The sequence below is a fragment of the Pristis pectinata genome, chromosome 24, assembly GCF_009764475.1.
Source record: "Pristis pectinata isolate sPriPec2 chromosome 24, sPriPec2.1.pri, whole genome shotgun sequence".
Classification (NCBI taxonomy): domain Eukaryota; kingdom Metazoa; phylum Chordata; class Chondrichthyes; order Rhinopristiformes; family Pristidae; genus Pristis; species Pristis pectinata.
The window spans coordinates 34,054,469-34,073,072 of NC_067428.1; the positions used below are offsets into that span (position 1 = coordinate 34,054,469).

An 18,604-nucleotide genomic window follows, 5' to 3' on the forward strand; every position below is an offset into this window, starting at 1 on the left:
CCCAGCGCACCTCCGGCACCCGTCCCCGTCCCTGCACCCAGCGCACCTCCGGCACCCGTCCCTGCACCCAGCGCACCTCCGGCACCCGTCCCCGTCCCTGCACCCAGCGCACCTCCGGCACCCGTCCCTGCACCCAGCGCACCCTCCGGCACCCGTCCCTGCACCCAGCGCACCTCCGGCACCCGTCCCTGCACCCAGCGCACCTCCGGCACCCGTCCCTGCACCCAGCGCACCTCCGGCACCCGTCCCCATCCCTGCACCCAGCGCACCTCCGGCACCCGTCCCTGCACCCAGCGCACCTCCGGCACCCGTCCCCATCCCTGCACCCAGCGCACCTCCGGCACCCGTCCCCGTCCCTGCACCCAGCGCACCTCCGGCACCCGTCCCTGCACCCAGCGCACCACCGGCACCCGTCCCTGCACCCAGCGCACCTCCGGCACCCGTCCCCGTCCCCTGCACCCAGCGCACCTCCGGCACCCGTCCCTGCACCCAGCGCACCTCCGGCACCCGTCCCCGTCCCTGCACCCAGCGCACCTCCGGCACCAGCTCAGCTCCGCGCCGGACCCACGCTGACCTCCCAGGTGCTCCTTCCCCATGACGTCAGCGGGTTCCCCAGGCCCCGCCCTCCCGGTGCCAGCTCTCGGGCCGGCCCCACCTCTCGCGATGTTTGTCGCGGATGCGGGTAAGATGGCGGCGGTTGGCGCTAGCGGCCCTCAGCAGCAGCAACCCCAGGCGCAGCCGCAGCCCCAGCCTTCTCAGCAGCCGCCGCAGTACACGGACGCCTGGTACCTGGCGCTGCTGGGCTTCGCCGAGAACTTCCGCACGGCCAGCCCGCCCAAGATCAAGCTGTGCGTGCACTGCCTGCAGGCCATCTTCCAGTTCAAGCCGTCGCAGCGCATCGAGGCCCGCACCCACCTTCAGCTCGGCAGCGTCCTGTACCACCACACCAAGAACACGGAGCAGGCCCGCTCGCACCTCGAGAAGGCGGTGAGCAGTGGGGAGGGCGGCACAGGGCGACGTACGAGCTCGGGATAGGGAAACAAGGAAAGGTGTCTGCCCACACCCCCACCCCCTGCCCCCTTTCCCCACCCTCTGCCCCCCTCCTGCCCCCTAACATCTTCCCCACCCTCTGCCCCCTCCTGCCCCCTAACATCCTCCCCACCCTCTGCCCCCCTTCTGCCCCCTAACATCCTCCCCACCCTCTGCCCCCTCCTGCCCCCTAACATCTTCCCACCCTCTGCCCCCTCCTGCCCCCTAACATCCTCCCCACCCTCTGCCCCCTCCTGCCCCCTAACATCCTCCCCACCCTCTGCCCCCCTCCTGCCCCCTCACATCCTCCCCACCCTCTGCCCCCCTCCTGCCCCCTAACATCCTCCCCACCCTCTGCCCCCTAACATCCTCCCCACCCTCTGCCCCCTAACATCCTCCCCACCCTCTGCCCCCTAACATCCTCCCCACCCTCTGCCCCCTCACATCCTCCCCACCCTCTGCCCCTCACATCCTCCCCACCCTCTGCCCCCCTCCTGCCCCCCTCACATCCTCCCCACCCTCTGCCCCCCTCCTGCCCCCTCACATCCTCCCCACCCTCTGCCCCCCTCCTGCCCCCTCACATCCTCCCCACCCTCTGCCTCCCTCCTGCCCCCCTCACATCCTCCCCACCCTCTGCCCCCCTTCTGCCCCCTCACATCCTCCCCACCCTCTGCCCCCCTCCTGCCCCCTCACATCCTCCCCACCCTCTGCCCCTCTCCTGCCCCCTCACATCCTCCCCACCCTCTGCCCCCTCCTGCCCCCTCACATCCTCCCCACCCTCTGCCCCCCTCCTGCCCCCTAACATCCTCCCCACCCTCTGCCCCCCTCCTGCCCCCTAACATCCTCCCAGCCCTCTGCCCCCTCCTGCCCCTAACATCCTCCCCACCCTCTGCCCCCCTCCTGCCCCCTAACATCCTCCCCATCTCTGCCCCCCTCCTGCCCCTAACATCCTCCCCACCCTCTGCCCCCCTCCTGCCCCCTAACATCCTCCCCATCTCTGCCCTCCTCCTGCCCCCTAACATCCTCCCCACCCTCTGCCCCCCCTCCTGCCCCCTAATATCCTCCCCACCCTCTGCCCCCCACCCCACAGTCCTTACCTGTACTCTCCCTCCCAACCCTGCTCCACTCTGGCCCCTTGTTCTCCCTCCTTCAGCACCTGCCTCATCTCACTCCCTCTCCTGACTATTTTCTCCCTTCATTCAGGCGACTGTACCACCGTCATACAAATAACATGAATCCCTTTGACAATAGAGATCTCAGAAGTAGAGCAATATGCTTATTATTAAATGGCATTTCAATTTTTTCCTGCCCTTATTTAATGTGCAGTTTAATTAAGGAAAGTTTTACTTGCAGCAGGTCTTGTGTCACAGGCAAAGATTTGCTCATCAGAATACAGTTGTTGTCAGTTTGCTAAAAATAATAAGATTGAGCAAACAACAATGAGATAATTGAACAGTACTTTGAATTTGGCAGTGTTTGAGGGGTTTACATGACCAGGGTGTTGGGATAATTATTGTGCCAACAAAGATCAAAAGAAAAATGTGAGGGAGATCTGAAAGGATATTTTAATGTGTTGTCACCTGGAAAGATAGGCAGTAGAATAGCATGTTCTATTCAAGGACTAGTGTTGCTGAAACACATGTTTAATGGTGAATAGGCTTGAAGTGATATATGTGGGTTAGGAATTGGAAACTATTTCCTGGTTTGGGGATCATGGCCTTTGTAGAGTACTGTAAGAGAAACAAGCTGGGTGGTAAAACAGAGGCATCTTTTAGATAATCAGTGAGTGCACAGACCATGACACTGATAAGGAATATGATGTAAATGTTACGGTTTAGAAAAGTATGTGGGGAAAAAATATCGAATGCCAATTTTTGAGTTGTGATTGGAGAGAGATGAATTTGGCATTTTTAAAGAGGATGAGAAAAACATTGCTTATACCAAAATTGAGTGTATATTATTTTGTCTTTGTCTTCTTGTGTCCCCCCTCTCTCATCCACCATCACTAAATGGGGGATCTGGCCTCTCTTTCCCAGTGCTCAGCAACATTTGCCAGTGTGTTTGAGAGTGGAGGAAGGAAATGGTCAATGTTCCTTTTATTGTGACAAATAGCAGCTTTTCCCATACCACAATTGAGATGTGTATTGCTACAATGACTGGGTGTGAACCAACAGCCCATGGTGCACAGTTCATAGCACACTGTACCCAGATTTATTTTATTTTATTGCCAGCTATTATAATTGCTTTATGGTTCTGTGCTTAATCAAATGTCTCTCTGTTATAGCATTTACCTTTCTGTGAACGACATTTTTGTTTGGTATATTTGGAAGCTAAATTGTTCTGGTGTGGTTTTTATTAAATCTCCTCTCTGTGATATGTGATCACACAATATATCCAAACAATTTTTTATGCATCTGTCAATTTAAAGTTGTTTAAAACATGATGAAGCATAATTGTATTTGAAAAGCATCTAACAATAATCTGCATGTTTCAGCCAAAAGTAAGGGTTAGAGCCATCCATACTGCAGCTGCTCTGCCTGTACACATTCAGTTGTTTACTGACATAGTTCCTCTCTCACTTGTGGTTTTTGAATTTCAAGAGTCCTTTTGCCTTGTCAGCTGCTTGCACCTGGGAGACCTGTGTGATTCTGGGGTCACAGATCTTGGCAAACACTTTTATTTGTTAATTGTACTTAGTTCTATATCAGTGCCCTGGTTGCTGTGGGTGCCAGGAGTGTAAAATAAAATTGGAGTGTTGGAAGTGGTGTGCTGAAGCTCCCGCTCTTAGTGCAATGACCTGCTGGTTATCTACAGGATTTGTCATACATCTCAACATCAATGGCTGTGCATGTTCATTTTTTTCTTCCCTCTTTTTCATTCTCTTTGTATTTCTGCTTTCCCAAACACACTGAGCCTTATTGATATGGTTCCATGGTAACAGCAGCTTTCTATCACCATCTAGACAATCGTTGCATGTGAGCTGAGACAGTAGATGTTGTTGGGTTTTTTATTTATACCTTCATGGGATGTGGACGTCACTCAGTTGCAGTATTTATTAACTAACCTTAATTGCCCTTAAACTGGGAAGGCATTAAGAATGAGCCATATTTTTGGGTCTGGAATTGCATGTGTGTCAGACTGGATTGTGAATTATTCTGCCTTCTGTTATTGTTTCCTTGTACCACCTCAATGCACTGTTGTAAAGAAATGACCTGTATGGATGGCATTGTAAAACAAGGCAAAGTATTTCACTGTATCTGGGTACATATGACAATAACAAACCAATTTACCAAGATGGGCTTCTAATAACATTACAGTGACAATTACTGAAATTACCCTTTTTGTATTTTAGTTCCAGCTTTATTTAATTACTTAAATTCCCCAGTGCTGTGAGGGGATTAAAACTTGTATCTATAGGTCACTGGTGAAGGTTTCTGAACACTACACTGCAATTTAAACACTTCATGCCCCAATGAGAAGATTTCAGTGGGTCACAAATAGTTATTGGCCTTGTTTGTAGTTTATGAATGAACATTTTCACCAGAAAATGGTCTAGCACAGAGGTCCTTAAATAATTATTTTACCTGCTTTAACTGGGGTGAAAAGTAGATTACTTGTGATACTTGCTATTGTCTAGAGTCAGATGATTGTATCCTCATGAAGATTGAGAACCAAACTTGCTTTGTCTAACTCAGTGTTTCAAATCACAGTACACATTCTTAACCATCAGACTGGAATTTGTAATAGTATCTCTTGTGTTTGAGTAATGGATTCTTAAGAATATGTTGCTTTCAGTCTAGTCAAGTACTTAGTCTTGTCAGATTTTTGTGATTTAAGTTGACTATTAGTATGTAGTTTTTGTTTGCTTGCAGTTTGTGGTCTCAGCATTTGTGGACATAGTCTGTACATGGAATTGCAACCAGACAAGCGTTGTCGTTTACAATAAAAAAAAGATATTAAGTGGTATGGAAGAATAGAGATGTCTTGGAGTGTATGTGCACAGATCATTAAAGGGTGAGGGGATGAGTAGATATGTTTAAAAAGCAAGCATTCAGGGTGCTATCCATTATTAGCCAAGGCCCTAAGAGCAAGGAAGTTATGCTAGAACCATGTACAATACCAGTTAGACCACAGCTTGAGTACTTCCTACAGTACCCACATTACAAGGAAGATGCAATTGAAATAGAAAAGGCACAGAGGAGATGCATAAAAATGAGGTCGGGATTGGAAAATTGAAGCAATGAGGAAAGATTGGATAAGATGATGTTTATTTTTGGAACAGAGGAGGCTGAGGGGAGACTTAATTGAGATATTCATAATTATGCATGGTCTATTTAGAGTAAATTGGTAGGACCGATCTCCCTGAGAAGGGTGAGAAACCAGAGGGCATAGCTTTAAAGTAATTGACAGACACCATCTATATGTGGAGGAACAGGGATCTTGGGGTCCACGTCCATAGGTTGTTAAGAAGGCGTATGGAGTGTTGGCCTTCATTAGTCGGGCCTATTGAGTTCAAGAGCTGCCAAGGTGCTGTTGCAGCTCTGTAAAAATCTGGTCCAGACCACACTTGGAGTATTGTGTTCAGTTCTGGTCGCCTCATTATAGGAAGGATGTGGAAGCTTTAGAGGGGGTGTAGAGGAGATTTACCAGGATGTTGCCTGGATTGGAGAGCATGCCTTATGAGGATAGGTTGAGCGAGCTAGGGCTTTTCTCTTTGGAGATAAGGAGGATGAGAGGTGACTTGATAGAGGTGTACAAGATGATAAGAGGCACAGATCGAGGGGACAGTCAGAGACTTTTTCCCAGGGCAACAATGGCTAACACAAGGGGACATAGTTTTAAGGTGATTGGAGGAAGGTACAAGGGGGATGTCAGGGGTAAGTTCTTTACACAGAGAGTGGTGGGTGTATAGAATGCACTGCCTGCAGAGGTTGTGGGGGCAGGTACATTAGGGACATTTAAGAGACTCTTGGATAGACACATGAATGATAGAAAAATAGGGGGCTATGTGGGAGGGAAGAGTTAGATAGATCTTAGAGCAGGATAAGATGTTGGCACAACATTGTGGGCCAAAGGGCCTGTACTGTTGTGTAGTGTTCTATAAATTTGTCGATGACACTACTGTTGTTGGTAGAATCTCAGATGGCGATGAGGAGGCGTACAGGAGTGAGATAGATCGGCTGGTTGAGTGGTGTTGCAACAAGCAGCTCACACTCAACATCAGCAAGACGAAGGAATTGATTGTGGACTTGAAGGGGAAGTCGGGGAGAACAAACACCAGTCCTCATTGAGGGGTCAGCAGTGGAAAGGGTGAGCAGCTTCAAGTTCCTGGGTGTCAACATTTCAGAGGATCTGTCCTGGGCCCAATACATTGATGCCATCATGAAGAAGGCACGCCAGTGGCTCTACTTCATTAGGAGTTTGAGGAGATTTGATATGTCACTAAAGACTTAAAAATTTCTATAGAAGTATGGTGGAGAGCATTCTGACTGGTTGCATCACAGCCTGGTACGGAGGCTCCAGTGCATAGAATCGCAAGATGCTGCAGAGGGTTGTAGACTCAGCCAGCTCCATCATGGACACAACCCTCCTCACAATTGAGGACATCTTAAAGAGGCGGTGCCTCAAGAAGGCGGCATCCATCACTAAGGTCCCTTATCATCCAGAACATGCCTGCTTCTTGTTACTACCGTCAGGGAAGTGGTACAGGAGCCTGTAGGTCCAAACTCAACGATTCAGGAACAGCTACTTCCCTCACCAGATTTCTGAACGGTCCTTGAACCCAACCTCATTATTCCTTTTTTTTTGCAATACTTATTTATTTTTGTACTTTATAGATTTTTGTCTTTGCACTGTATTGCTGCTGCAAAACAACAAATTTCACATCATATGTCAGTGATAATAAATCTGATTTTGAGAAGGATAGAGCATTGGTGAAATTTTTTTTCCCTGCATTAGAGGATGATAGCGGTCTGAAAGTCGGTGCCCGAAAGGGGAATGGAGGTCACAGTTTGAGCATCAGCAGATGGGATTTTATGGAGAGTTTTTTCTTGACCAAATTAACACAGTGGATTGAATGGGTTTCTCAGTGTTGTAAATTTTCCATGAGTATATTGCAAATTGGTATAGATAATGTTAGGTTGAAGTTCAATGGCACCTTGACGATGGTACAATAGTAGAGTTTGGCCTGCTAGCTAAACAAACAATTCGGAGTTGAGTTTAAACACCACCAAATCAGATAATCTGGAATTAGGAGTACTTGGAGGTAAAGAGGCATGGGGACCCAAGGGGACATTGCATTATGGATCCAGAACTGGCCCACAGAAGGCAAAGCAGCTGCGCAGGTTGACTCTGTGGTTGAGAAGGCATATGGTGTATTGTCCTTCATCAATCGTGGAATTGAATTTAGGAGCCGAGAGGTAATGCTGCAGCTGTATAGGACCCTGGTGAGACCCCACTTGGAGTAGTGTGCTCAGTTCTGGTCACCTCACTACAGGAAGGATGTGGAAGCCATAGAAAGGGTGCAGAGGAGATTTACAAGGTGCTGCCTGGATTGGGGAGCATGCCTTTTGAAAGCAGGTTGAGGGAACTCGGCCTTTTCTCCTTGGAGCAACGGAGGATGAGGGGGGACCTGATAGAGGTATATAAGATGGTGAGAGGCATTGATAGTGTAGATCAGTGGTTTTCAACCTTTTTCATGCTGCGGCCCCCCAGAACATGTCCTTGTTAGATGGCAGACCCCCAAAGCCCACAAAATCAAACAATTGATAATTCATGCAAACAACACTTAAATTACTGCACACAGGCCCTATTGAAATAGTGACTATTTCAATCACCGATAATTACCAGAGGTATCTTTCAGTGTTCAGTTCAATGTGAAGGTTGTGCCTGTTTTGCACTGCAGAGTTTGACCAAACGTGGTGGTATGTGCGACAAACATACGCGTATGTCATCCTCAATGTTCAGTCTTGATCTGTATTGGTTTTCATGGCAGTGACTGCAGAAAATGCTATTTCGCACAAGTAAGTGGTTGCCAAATGGTAAAAGACTATTGATGGCTTTGCCGGACAGCAGCAGATACTCCTGGGAACATGCTATCCAGAACGACAACAGTGACATTGGGTTGAACTGAAAGCGCAAAGTCCTGTCAGATGACAGTTCAGCCAATTCTTCTTGTTCACGTCCAGTTAAATCAGTAAGCATGCATTCAAACGGATTTCGAATCCAATCAAACATACTGGTGTCATCGTTGCCGAAGTACTCATGGAAATAATGTGACAGCTGTTGAATATGGTTCAAAATGGTGCTTGCAGTGGCCTCTGTCTTAGTCTCGTTCACTGTCAGAAAGTCAGCCAGCAACGGAAACATATCATAGACACCTTGCTCGCATCTTCCTTCCAGATACGCAGTTTTTTCTGGAAGGCATTGATTTTGTCATGCGTTTTTCAGAACATTTGAGCCAGGTCCTTGCAATGATAGGTTTAAGCTGTTCAAAATGTTGAAAATATCTGCAAGATGAGCTAATCTGGCAACCCACATCTCATCTGTCAAGCACTGTGCCAATGATCCGTTATTCTCATTTAGAAAAACGAACAGTTCATCTCGCAATTCATATACACTCTGCACAACGTGGCCTCGTGACAGCCATCTGACTTCTATATATAGCAACAAATGCTTATGCTCGGCTTCCATTTCACGGCATATGTTTTCAAACAAACGATGATTGAGTGGCCTGGCTTTGATAGAGTTAATGATTTTAATGCACGTGGAAAACACATCTGCAAGATTTTTCATCCATATCCTTTGCAGCCAAAGACCTCATGGTGAATCATGCAGTGGGTTGCTGCTACATGTGGAGCTACTTCTTTCACTCGTGCGACTAGACCCGACTTTCCATCCCATCATTGTGGCAGCACCATCCGTGCATACTCCAAATACATTGTGTCCACGCCAATTGCTGATTGTACAAAAAAAGTGTCAAGCACACGGAAAAGTTCTTCACCGGTTGTACGGCCCTGGGAGTGCCTTGCGAAACAAAGTGTCTTCCAAAGCCTTTCCTTCCCAGCAATATCGAACATAAACCAACAACCGCACAGCACTGGCAACATCAGTACTTTCATCGAGCTGAATCGCAAATCTGACTTGCTGAAGACGTGCTGTCAGCGGGCTCCATATATATCTTCCACCATATCGCCAATTCCTCTGCTTTCTGTGTTATCAGACAGTGGAATGGCTTTCAGTTTTTGACTGAATTCTTTTCCCAGTACAACTTTGTACATATCTACTGCTGTAGGCAGTATAAGCTCTTCTCCAATTGTGTGAAGCTTTCTTGAATGTGCTATTCGTAATGCTACCAAATATGATGTGCGAAGAGCCTTCTCATTTACAGTGGTGCAGGCTGTCATTTTGCCTTTCTGCTTGAGGTACAGCTCCTTTTGGCCGCTCAAAATATTCCTTCGGCTTACTGCAATATCTGGATGCACTGTTGTTTAAATGATGCTTCAATTTCGCTGGTTTCATTGCATTGTTGGACAGTGTTTGCAAACACACAACACAGAGAGGTTGGTCCGCATTTGTTCCCACTGCGATGAAGCCATGTGAAATGTATTCTGGATTGTACTTGCGTTATTTTCTCTTTCGGTCACCCTTATCCCCTTCGTCATCAGAATCTCCCGGTTTCTGGTCAGCTTTTCTCTTCAGAAATTTCTCCATGCTCAGCAATACACACTGGACAGTTTAATTACTATTAGTTTTGATAATTTTGTTTTTCAGTAATCTAAAATTTACATGCTTGCGCACTTTTCGTTTAACAGTGACGTCACTGTGGCGTAAATGCATGGTAAGTAAGCAATATTATTAAGGCACACCAACAACGTCACTCAGTCTCACTAACACTACAGTGCACAACTGAATAGTAGTGAGTAGTGAACACTGCTGACTACTCTGACTACACAAATCGAATATTAAGCAGCAGCTTACCAGAAAGGAACACCAACTAAGTCTTTAAGATTGTCGCCTATAACAGATAGAATGGATACGGCTGATTTTCTGAAAAGGGGAAAACTGGAGAAAGCAAGTGAGCTACAACAGGTCGCTTTTCCATTTTTTTCTTGGCTTGCTCGCGGACCCCCTGGCAACCCGCCACGGACCCCCAGGGGTCCACGGACCACAGGTTGAAAACCTCTAGTGTAGATAGTCAGAGGCTTTTCCCCAGGGCTGAAATGGTTGCCAAAGAGGACATAGGTTTAAGGTGCTGGGGAGTAGGTACAGGGAAGATGTCAGGGGTAAGTTTTTTTTTACTCAGAGAGTGGTGAGTGTGTGGAATGGGCTGCCAGCAACGGTGGTGGAGGTGGCTGCGATTGGGTCTTTTAAGAGACTTCTGGATAGGTACATGGAGCTGAGAAAAATAGAGGGCTATCGGTCTCTAAGGTAGGGACATGTTCAGCACAGCTTTGTGGGCCAAAGGGCCTGAATTGTGCTATAGGTTTTCTATGTTTCTAATTTTAAAAAAACTAGTCACAATTCCACTGGATTTTTGTAAAAACCCCATTTAGTTCACTCGTGTCCCTCACTAGAAGAGAACCTGTGCTCTTTACCTGAGCTGCCCATTTGTATCTCCAAACCCAGCATCACCTCAGTACTAATCAACAAGCTTCTGGGCCTCTGCAACTGGGATCTCGACTTCCTTATTGGGAGACCACAGTCAGTGAGAATCGGTAGTAACATCTCCTCCTTGCTGACAATCAACACAGGCACACCTTAAGAATGCATGCTTAGCCCACTGCTCTACTCTCTCTACACTCAGGACTGTGTGGCTAGGCACAGTTCAAATACCATCTATATATTCACCAATGACACTGTTGTCTCAGATGGCAACAAAGAGGCATGCAGAAGTGAGATAGATCGGCTGGTTGGGTGGTGTCGCAACAACAACCTCACATTCAACATCAGTAAGACCAAGGAATTGATTGTGGACTTAAGGAAGGGGAGTTTGGGAGAATACACACCGGTATTCATTGAGGGGTCAGAGGTGGAAAGGGTGAGCAGCTTCAAGTTCCTGGGCGTCAACATTTCAGAGAATCTATCTTGGGTCCAACACATTGATGCAGTCTTGAAGAAGGCATTCCAGTGGCTCTACTTCATTAGGAGTTTGATGAGATTTAGTATGTTACCAAAGACTTACAAATTTCTACAGACGTATGGAGGAGAGCATTCTGACTGCTACATCACCACCTGGTATGGAGGCTCCAATGCACAGGCTTGCAAGAGACTGCACAGGGTTGTAGACTCTGCCAACTCCATGGGCACAACCCTCCCCACCTCGGAGGCGACATCCATCATTAAAGACCCTCACTACCCGGGACATGCCCTCTTCATGTTACTACCATCAGGGAGGAGGTACAGGAGCCTGAAGACCCACACTCACCATTTCAGGAACAGCTTCTTTCCCTCTGCCATCAGATTTCTGAACGGTCCATGAACACTACCTCATTATTCCTCCTTCACACTATTATTTATTTTTGTAACTTGTAATTTTTATGCCTTGCACTGTGCTGCCACAAAACAACAGATTACACGACATATGTCAGTGATAATAAACCTGATTCTGACATTAGTGAGGCCGTGCTTGGAATATTGTGTGCAGTTTTAGTCATCCTGTTATAGGAAAGATATCATTAAGCTGGAAAGAGTACAAAGAAGATTTATGAGAATGTTGCCAGACTTAAGGGCCTGAGTTGTAGGGAGAGATTGTGTAGGCTAGGACTTTATTCCTTGGAATGTGGGAGAGTAAGGGGTGACCTTATGAAGGTGTATAAGGTCATGAGGGGCATCAATAGGGTGAATGCACAGTCTTTTTCCCAGAGAAAGGGAACCAAAAGCTTGAGGACTTAGGTTTAAGCTGAGAGGAGAAAGATTTAAATGGGACCTAAGAGGCGGCAACTTCACAGAAAGGGTGGTGTGTATATGGAACGAGCTGCCAGAGAAGGTAGTTAAGGAGGGTACAGTAATGACATTTAAAAGACATTTGGATAAGTGTATGGATAGGAAAGATTTTGAGGGATACATGCCAAACGCCCGGTTTTGATCAGTAAAGGAGTTAAGGGTTACAGGGAGAAGGCAGGAGAATGGGGTTGAGAAAAAAGTCTGCCAGGGTTGAATGGCGGAGCAGACTTGATGGGGCAAATGGCCTAATTCTGTTCCTGTATCTTATGGTCTATCTTGTGGTAACACAGCTAAATGGTACTAGCTTAAATGGGCACCTTGGACAAGTTGGGCCAAAGGGCCTGTTTCTGGACTGTATTACCCTGGCTTTATGACTCTATCTTGACCTATTGAAAAAGAATAGCATTGGTTTGTAATCTGGCCAAGATTCTTCCTTCAGCTAATAGTCAGTCAACTGAAATTTCTAAATCTTATCCTGGTGTGATTTGCATGGTTTCACTTCATAAAAATTGCTAGAATAAGGTGATGAGATTCGTGCATTAAAACCCACGCAACTTTGTGATGAGCAGGCTGTTTAGGCCTTGATCCAGTTGGGTTTATTAATCTATTGCCCAATGAATAGAAGAATCTAAAATAATAAATCATGTAAAAGCTCAAAAATATATCAGGTCATTGAATGATTAGAATCATACAGCTTGGAAATAGGCCCTTTGGCCCATTGTGTCTGCTGGTCATCAAGTTCCTGTCTGTACTAATCCTATTTTTCAGCATTTGGCTCAGAGCTTTCTATGCCTTAGTATTTCAAACTCTCATCTAAGTACTAAATAGTTATGAGAGTACTTGCCTACACCATCCTCTCGGGCAATGTGTTTGAGATTTCAACCTTGTAATGAAAAAATACTTGCTCTGATCCCCTCGATCTCCTATCCCTTAAACCTAAGCCCTCTGGTTATAGACACCTCTGCTAAACTGAAAGGTCTACCATATCTATGTCCCTCATAATTTTGTACATCTCATTTGGGTCCCTCCTCGATCTCCTGCCCTCCAAGGAAATCAAGCCCAACTTGTCAGTCTCTCCTTGTAGTTGAAATGCTCCACCTTAATCAATCTCCTCTGAACCTCTGCTAATGCACACCCATTGGTGACCAGGCTGTACGCACTACTTCAGCAGTGGCCTACCTATTGTTTTGTGTAGTTGTACCATGACTTCCCTGCTCTTGTATTCTGTGCTCTGCCTAGAGCAAATATCCTGTACATCTTCTTAACCACCTTATCTACCTGGCCTTCTCCCTTTCAGTTTTTTCCAAAGATCAGCTCTGTACACATTGCCTGACTTTTATTTGTTTACCTTTGGACCTTTAAGAAATCTAACACATTTTTAAAAATTACATGTCTTAGAATGTTATTTTTGAATAAAAATGTCCTTAGCCATGGGTGCGGTGTTGGGGGACTGGAGGGTAGCTCACGTTGTTCCGTTGTTTAAGAAAGGCTCTAAAAGTAAACCAGGTAATTACTGGCCGGTAAGCCTGACATCCGTAATGGGTAAATTATTGGAAGGTGTTCTGAGAGATCGGATATACAAGTATTTGGACAACCAAGGGCTGATTAAGGATAGTCAGCATGGCTTTGTGCATGGTAGATCGTGTTTAACAAATCTTGTACAGCTTTTCGAGGAGGTTACCAAGAAAGTAGATGAAGGACAGGCTGTGGATGTTGTCTGCATGGACTTTAGTAAGGCCTTTGACAAGGTCCCACATGGGAGGTTAGTTCAGAAGGTTCAGACACTAGGTATCCATGGAGAGATTGTAAACTGGATTCGAAATTGGCTGTGTGGGAGAAGACAGAGTGGTAGCAGATGACTGTTTCTCAGACTGGAGGCCTGTGACTAATGGTGTGCCTCAGGGATCTGTGCTGGGAGCATTGTTGTTTGTTGTCTATATCAATGATCTAGATAATGTGGTAAATTGAATCAGCAAGTTTGCTGATGACACTAAGATTGGAGGCGTAGTGAACAGCGAGGAAGGCTTTCAAAGCTTGCAGAGGGATCTGGACCAACTGGAAGAATGGGCCAGAAAATGGCAGATGGAATTTAATGCAGACAAGTGTGAGGTGTTGCATTTTGGAAGGACAAATCAAGGGAGGACACACACAGTAAATGGTAGGGCACTGAGGAGTGCGGAGGAACAAAGGGATCTGGGAGTTCAGATACATAATTCCCTGAAAGTGACGTCACAGGTAGACAGTGTTGTAAAAAAGGCTTTTGGCATCCTGGCATTCATAAATCAAAGTATTGAGTATAGGAGTTGGGATGTTATGGTGAGGTTGTATAAGACATTGGTGAGGCCAAATTTGGAGTATTGTGTGCAGTTCTGGTCACCTAACTATAGGAAGGATGTCAGTAAGATTGAAAGAGTGCTGAGAGGATTTACACATATGTTGTCGGGTCTTCAGGGGTTGAATTACAGGGAAAGATTGAACAGGTTAGGACTATCCCTTGGAGCATAGAAGAATGAGGGGAGATTTGATAGAGCTTTACAAAATTGAGGGGTATAGACAGAGTAAATGCGAGTAGGCTCTTTCCACCTAGATTAGGAGAGAGAAGTACGAGAGGACATGGCTTTAGGGTGAAAGGGGGAAAGGTTTAGGGGGAACCACTCAGTGGTGGGAGTGTGGAACGAGCTACCATCTGATGTGGTAAATGTGGGTTCACTCTTAAGTTTTAAGAATAAATTGGATAGAGACATGGACGGGAGAGGCCTGGAGGGTTATGGACTGGGTGCAGGTAAATGGGACTAGAACCATAGAACAATACGGCACAATACAGGCCCTTCGGCCCACCATGTAAAGTTTCGGCACAGACTAGAAGGGCCGAGTGGCCTGTTTTCTGTGCTATAGTGTTCTATGGCTCTAAGTTTCAGAATATCAGGAATAGTTTTCAAAGGCTTTAGTCGTAGGTAAGTGAAGTGCAAGGTTTATGTCCGAACTTGCAAGGCTGGAGGGGAGTCTGAAGTTGAAGTAGTAGATTCCAAAAAATGAGGTTGAAAGATGATTTGTAACGGGAAGTAATGATTAGGCAGCAGAAAACTTGAGTTCCTCAATTAGTGAAGATATTGGACTGAAGTTTCCTTGATGAGAAAGAGATGGGTATAAAATGTTGCTGTATAGAATCTTTTAAGTGAGTTTGATGTTAAACTGTTATGTCAGGATGTAAATTTAAGGGATTGCAACATAACCAACGTGACTAATTGTTTTGTTTTCCTCTTTTTCAGTGGTTAATATCCCAGCAAGTATCCTTTTTATTCAAAACAAAAGGCACAAATGAAGAGTTGTTCGCTGATTCAAGTGGCTAAAGTGTTCCTTTCTTTTTAAATCTGGCTAATCAATTGCAGATTATTTTCTGGTAATCTTGAAGTCGTTATACCCAGATCAAGCAAGTTAGCACATTACAACATCTCAGCCATTTGCTGCTTGGGTTCTACAGAAGTAGTTCTGAAGTCAGAACACTGACCTTGAGAACATTTGCGAACAATGTGGAATGAAAATGGAAAAAGTAAACTACTAAATAGGGCATTTGGATCCATGTCCAAAGGGCAGGTTGAAAAATCTCTCTCCGTAATTTATTCTGCAATACTATAAAAAGCAAAACTGTACTTTTATTTTGGTTCTCTTACTTCACTTTATAAGCCAGCTTCTGCTTCTTTGCTATAAATATTACCAGACTGCACCTCTTGCTCATTGCCTCAAGCTCTGAATAAATAATTTGTACGTAGAACTGCAGAAGTCTTGCATTATGTGTAAGCGTAACCAGGACACTTCCATCCATGGCTTCCCTTCCTGTCTCCACATTCTTGCCTCTGCAGTCCCCCCAAAGATTGCCTATGGCTCTTTCTTCCTCAATCACCTGTAGGGTCAGCTATCTATATCTATATCTATCATCAATATCTGTGTGACAACACCCAGCTCCTTATTGCCCATCTTGGCCACTGTACCACCTGTTGGTGTGATATCCAGTGTTCGATAACCTGCAGATCCTTCCAGGAAGATTGGGAGGACTGAAATCAGCGTGCTTAGTCACTCCAACAAACTCAGTCTTTCAGACCAATTCAATCCCATTTTCTCCACAGAAGCTGCCTGCTTTAATTTCTAACATAACTCTGCTCTTTCCATCTTGGTCATTCTTTTGGTAAAATCCTCCACAATACCATTGTTTTCTCTTCAACTATCACTATGTTCTGCTGGCCAGTCCCTTATCTTCTACCCTCTGAAAAGTTTATTGCATCCAAAAGCTCTCTCCTCTGCATCCTAATCTCCACCACCTCAGCCTTGCTAATTTACACTGTGCCCCAAACATTTCCAATTCGAGATGCACCCCCTTGCATTAACATCCCATCATAACAGCGTTTTGGATCTTTATCATCTTCTCCAGTCGCATGTCCCTGTACTGTGTTCCTCTGACACCCATCTCCTCTTTTACCCAGCAAGGACTATCACAATGTTTTCAGCTTCAAAGACTGGAATTTGCTTCCTAAATACCTCCATCTCCCCTTCTTCTGTTGATCTTCTTTAAAACACAGCTCTGTTTTTAATTGCTTCTTTGTCCTGCATCCTTCTGGAGTTTCATGCCTAGTTCCACGTTTTCACAGGCATAGTGTAGTTGTTTTGTTGTTGATGCTCAAGTTTTTTTAACACAACACTTACTGGGGCCATTGGATGGAGAAGCTGGAAGAACTGAGCCTGGAAAGTGCTGCTTTCTCAGTGATGGCTGTTTGCCTGAGCGTTGTTGAAGCTTGTTTATGCAGTCGCTTGTAATGGTGACTTCTGGCCAATTGTTCTGATTCCATTCTGCCAGAAGATAGAAATTGTTCAACCAAGTTTCTGGGTAACATGGTGGAAACTTGTACATTTAGTTCTTCAACATTTTGCCCTCGGAGCCAATGATGCAATTTCTCTTTTGGAAAGGGAAAAGTGCATTTAAACAGCTATGTTCAAACAATTGAATTTGATGTGTCCTTAATGTGAATGTGTTAGATTCCACAGTTTGAAGATATCAAATTTGAAGCAGCCAGCCTTCTCTCAGAGTTATATTGCCACCAGGTAAGAAAAAGAACCCTTAATTTTTTAATAAATTGTGACACTTTACTCTGCAATCTGTTATTGTTTTTACCCTGTACTACCTCAATGCACTGTGTAATGAATTGATCTGTACGAGTGGTACGCGAGACAAGTTTTTCACTGTACCTCGGTACAAGTGACAATAATAAACCAATACAGAAAATTAAGAGTTGATTTATTGAAAATATAAGATTACAGGTGCTGGAACTCAGAAATAAAACAATGATGGAAACACTCAGCAGCTTGGGCAGCACCTCTGGAAAGAGAAGCCGTTTCAGATTGGAGACTATTCAGAACTGGAAAAGAGAGAAAACAGATAATTTTAAGTTGCAGAGAAGGTGAAAGCAGGAATGGGTAGCACAGAGGGAATATCGGTACTAGGCTGAAACCAGATTAAATGGGTTAACGGGGTAGTTGGATGGGATTACTGCTTGTTCTGTGTTCTGTGTTGTGTGTCACCAACAGAGCTGTAGCATGTGCCCAGCACATCAGGCTGTAGAAAAGGAGACAGTAAAACAGCCAAAATCACAAATGGATGACTTGCAGCAGAAATGGCCAGTTCTGATATAGACAGAGAAAGCAAGTTACCTGAACTTGGAGAATTCAGTATTGAGTCCAATCTGCGATCTGCCCAGGTGGATGATGAGGTGTTGTTTGCCAAGCATGTGTTGGACATCATTGTAACAGGGGGAGGCCTCAAACTGAGGTCAGAGTGGGATGGAGAATTTTAAATGGCAGATGAGGAAGCTCGACATCACTCCTGCAGATTGAGGTCTGCATTTGATTTCTACAGTGTAGAGGAGGCCACACTGTGAATACTGAATGCAGTGCACTAGATTGGAAGAAGTGCAAGTGAATTGCTGCTTCGTCTGGAAAGATACTTTGGATCCCTGGATGGTGTGTAGAGAAGGGATCAAAGGACAGATGTTGCATCTCCTGATGTTGCATGGAAAAGTGCCATAAGACTGAGTTGTTGGTGGGTCAGAAGAGTGAACCAGGGAGTCCCAACCGGAACAGTCCCTTTGAAGTGCTGAAAGGGGAAGGGAAGGGAATACATGTTTGGTGGTGGAATCTTGTTGAAGCTGGCAGATGTTGTGAAGTTGATTTAATCCTGGTTCAGTAGATATTTCTCAGTAGCTTGCACGTAAGATGATTGATCAGGTCCAAGCCTGATCAAATCCAAATGGAGTTTACTATTTGCTGACAGGGCAGAGTCCAGCGGGAGGAGTCAGAAAATGGGTTTGTTCTCTTTTCTTAGTCCAGTGATAGCAGAGGAATTAATTATGCACCTTTTAAATACCTTTCAGCTTCAGTGTATTCACCGCCATTGAAGCGATGTGGATTTTAAACACTAATTTTAGTCTTGTGGTTCTATTAAGTGTGGAGGATTGTAGACTTGTCATTGTACTCAGTGTTTTCAGTAAGGAGTAATTACAGGCCAGTGCTAGAGAACTGATTAGTCTGCATAAGAAGAGAAACTACACATATGCAGGTAAAACATGCGTAATTCCACTTGCTG

General features: G+C 45.5%; 1 protein-coding gene across 1 annotated transcript in view; it reads left to right on the top strand.

Moving 5' to 3' along the window:
* Positions 1-683: 683 nt before the first annotated feature.
* Positions 684-18,604, top strand: part of mau2 (MAU2 sister chromatid cohesion factor) — a 62,775-nt gene continuing 44,854 nt past the window's right edge. Inside the window, exons 1-3 of the mRNA XM_052037777.1 lie at positions 684-987; positions 15,243-15,260; positions 17,002-17,067. Of these exons, the coding sequence (XP_051893737.1) occupies positions 688-987; positions 15,243-15,260; positions 17,002-17,067 (384 nt within the window). The 5' untranslated portion in view covers positions 684-687. The remainder of the gene's footprint in view (positions 988-15,242; positions 15,261-17,001; positions 17,068-18,604) is intronic.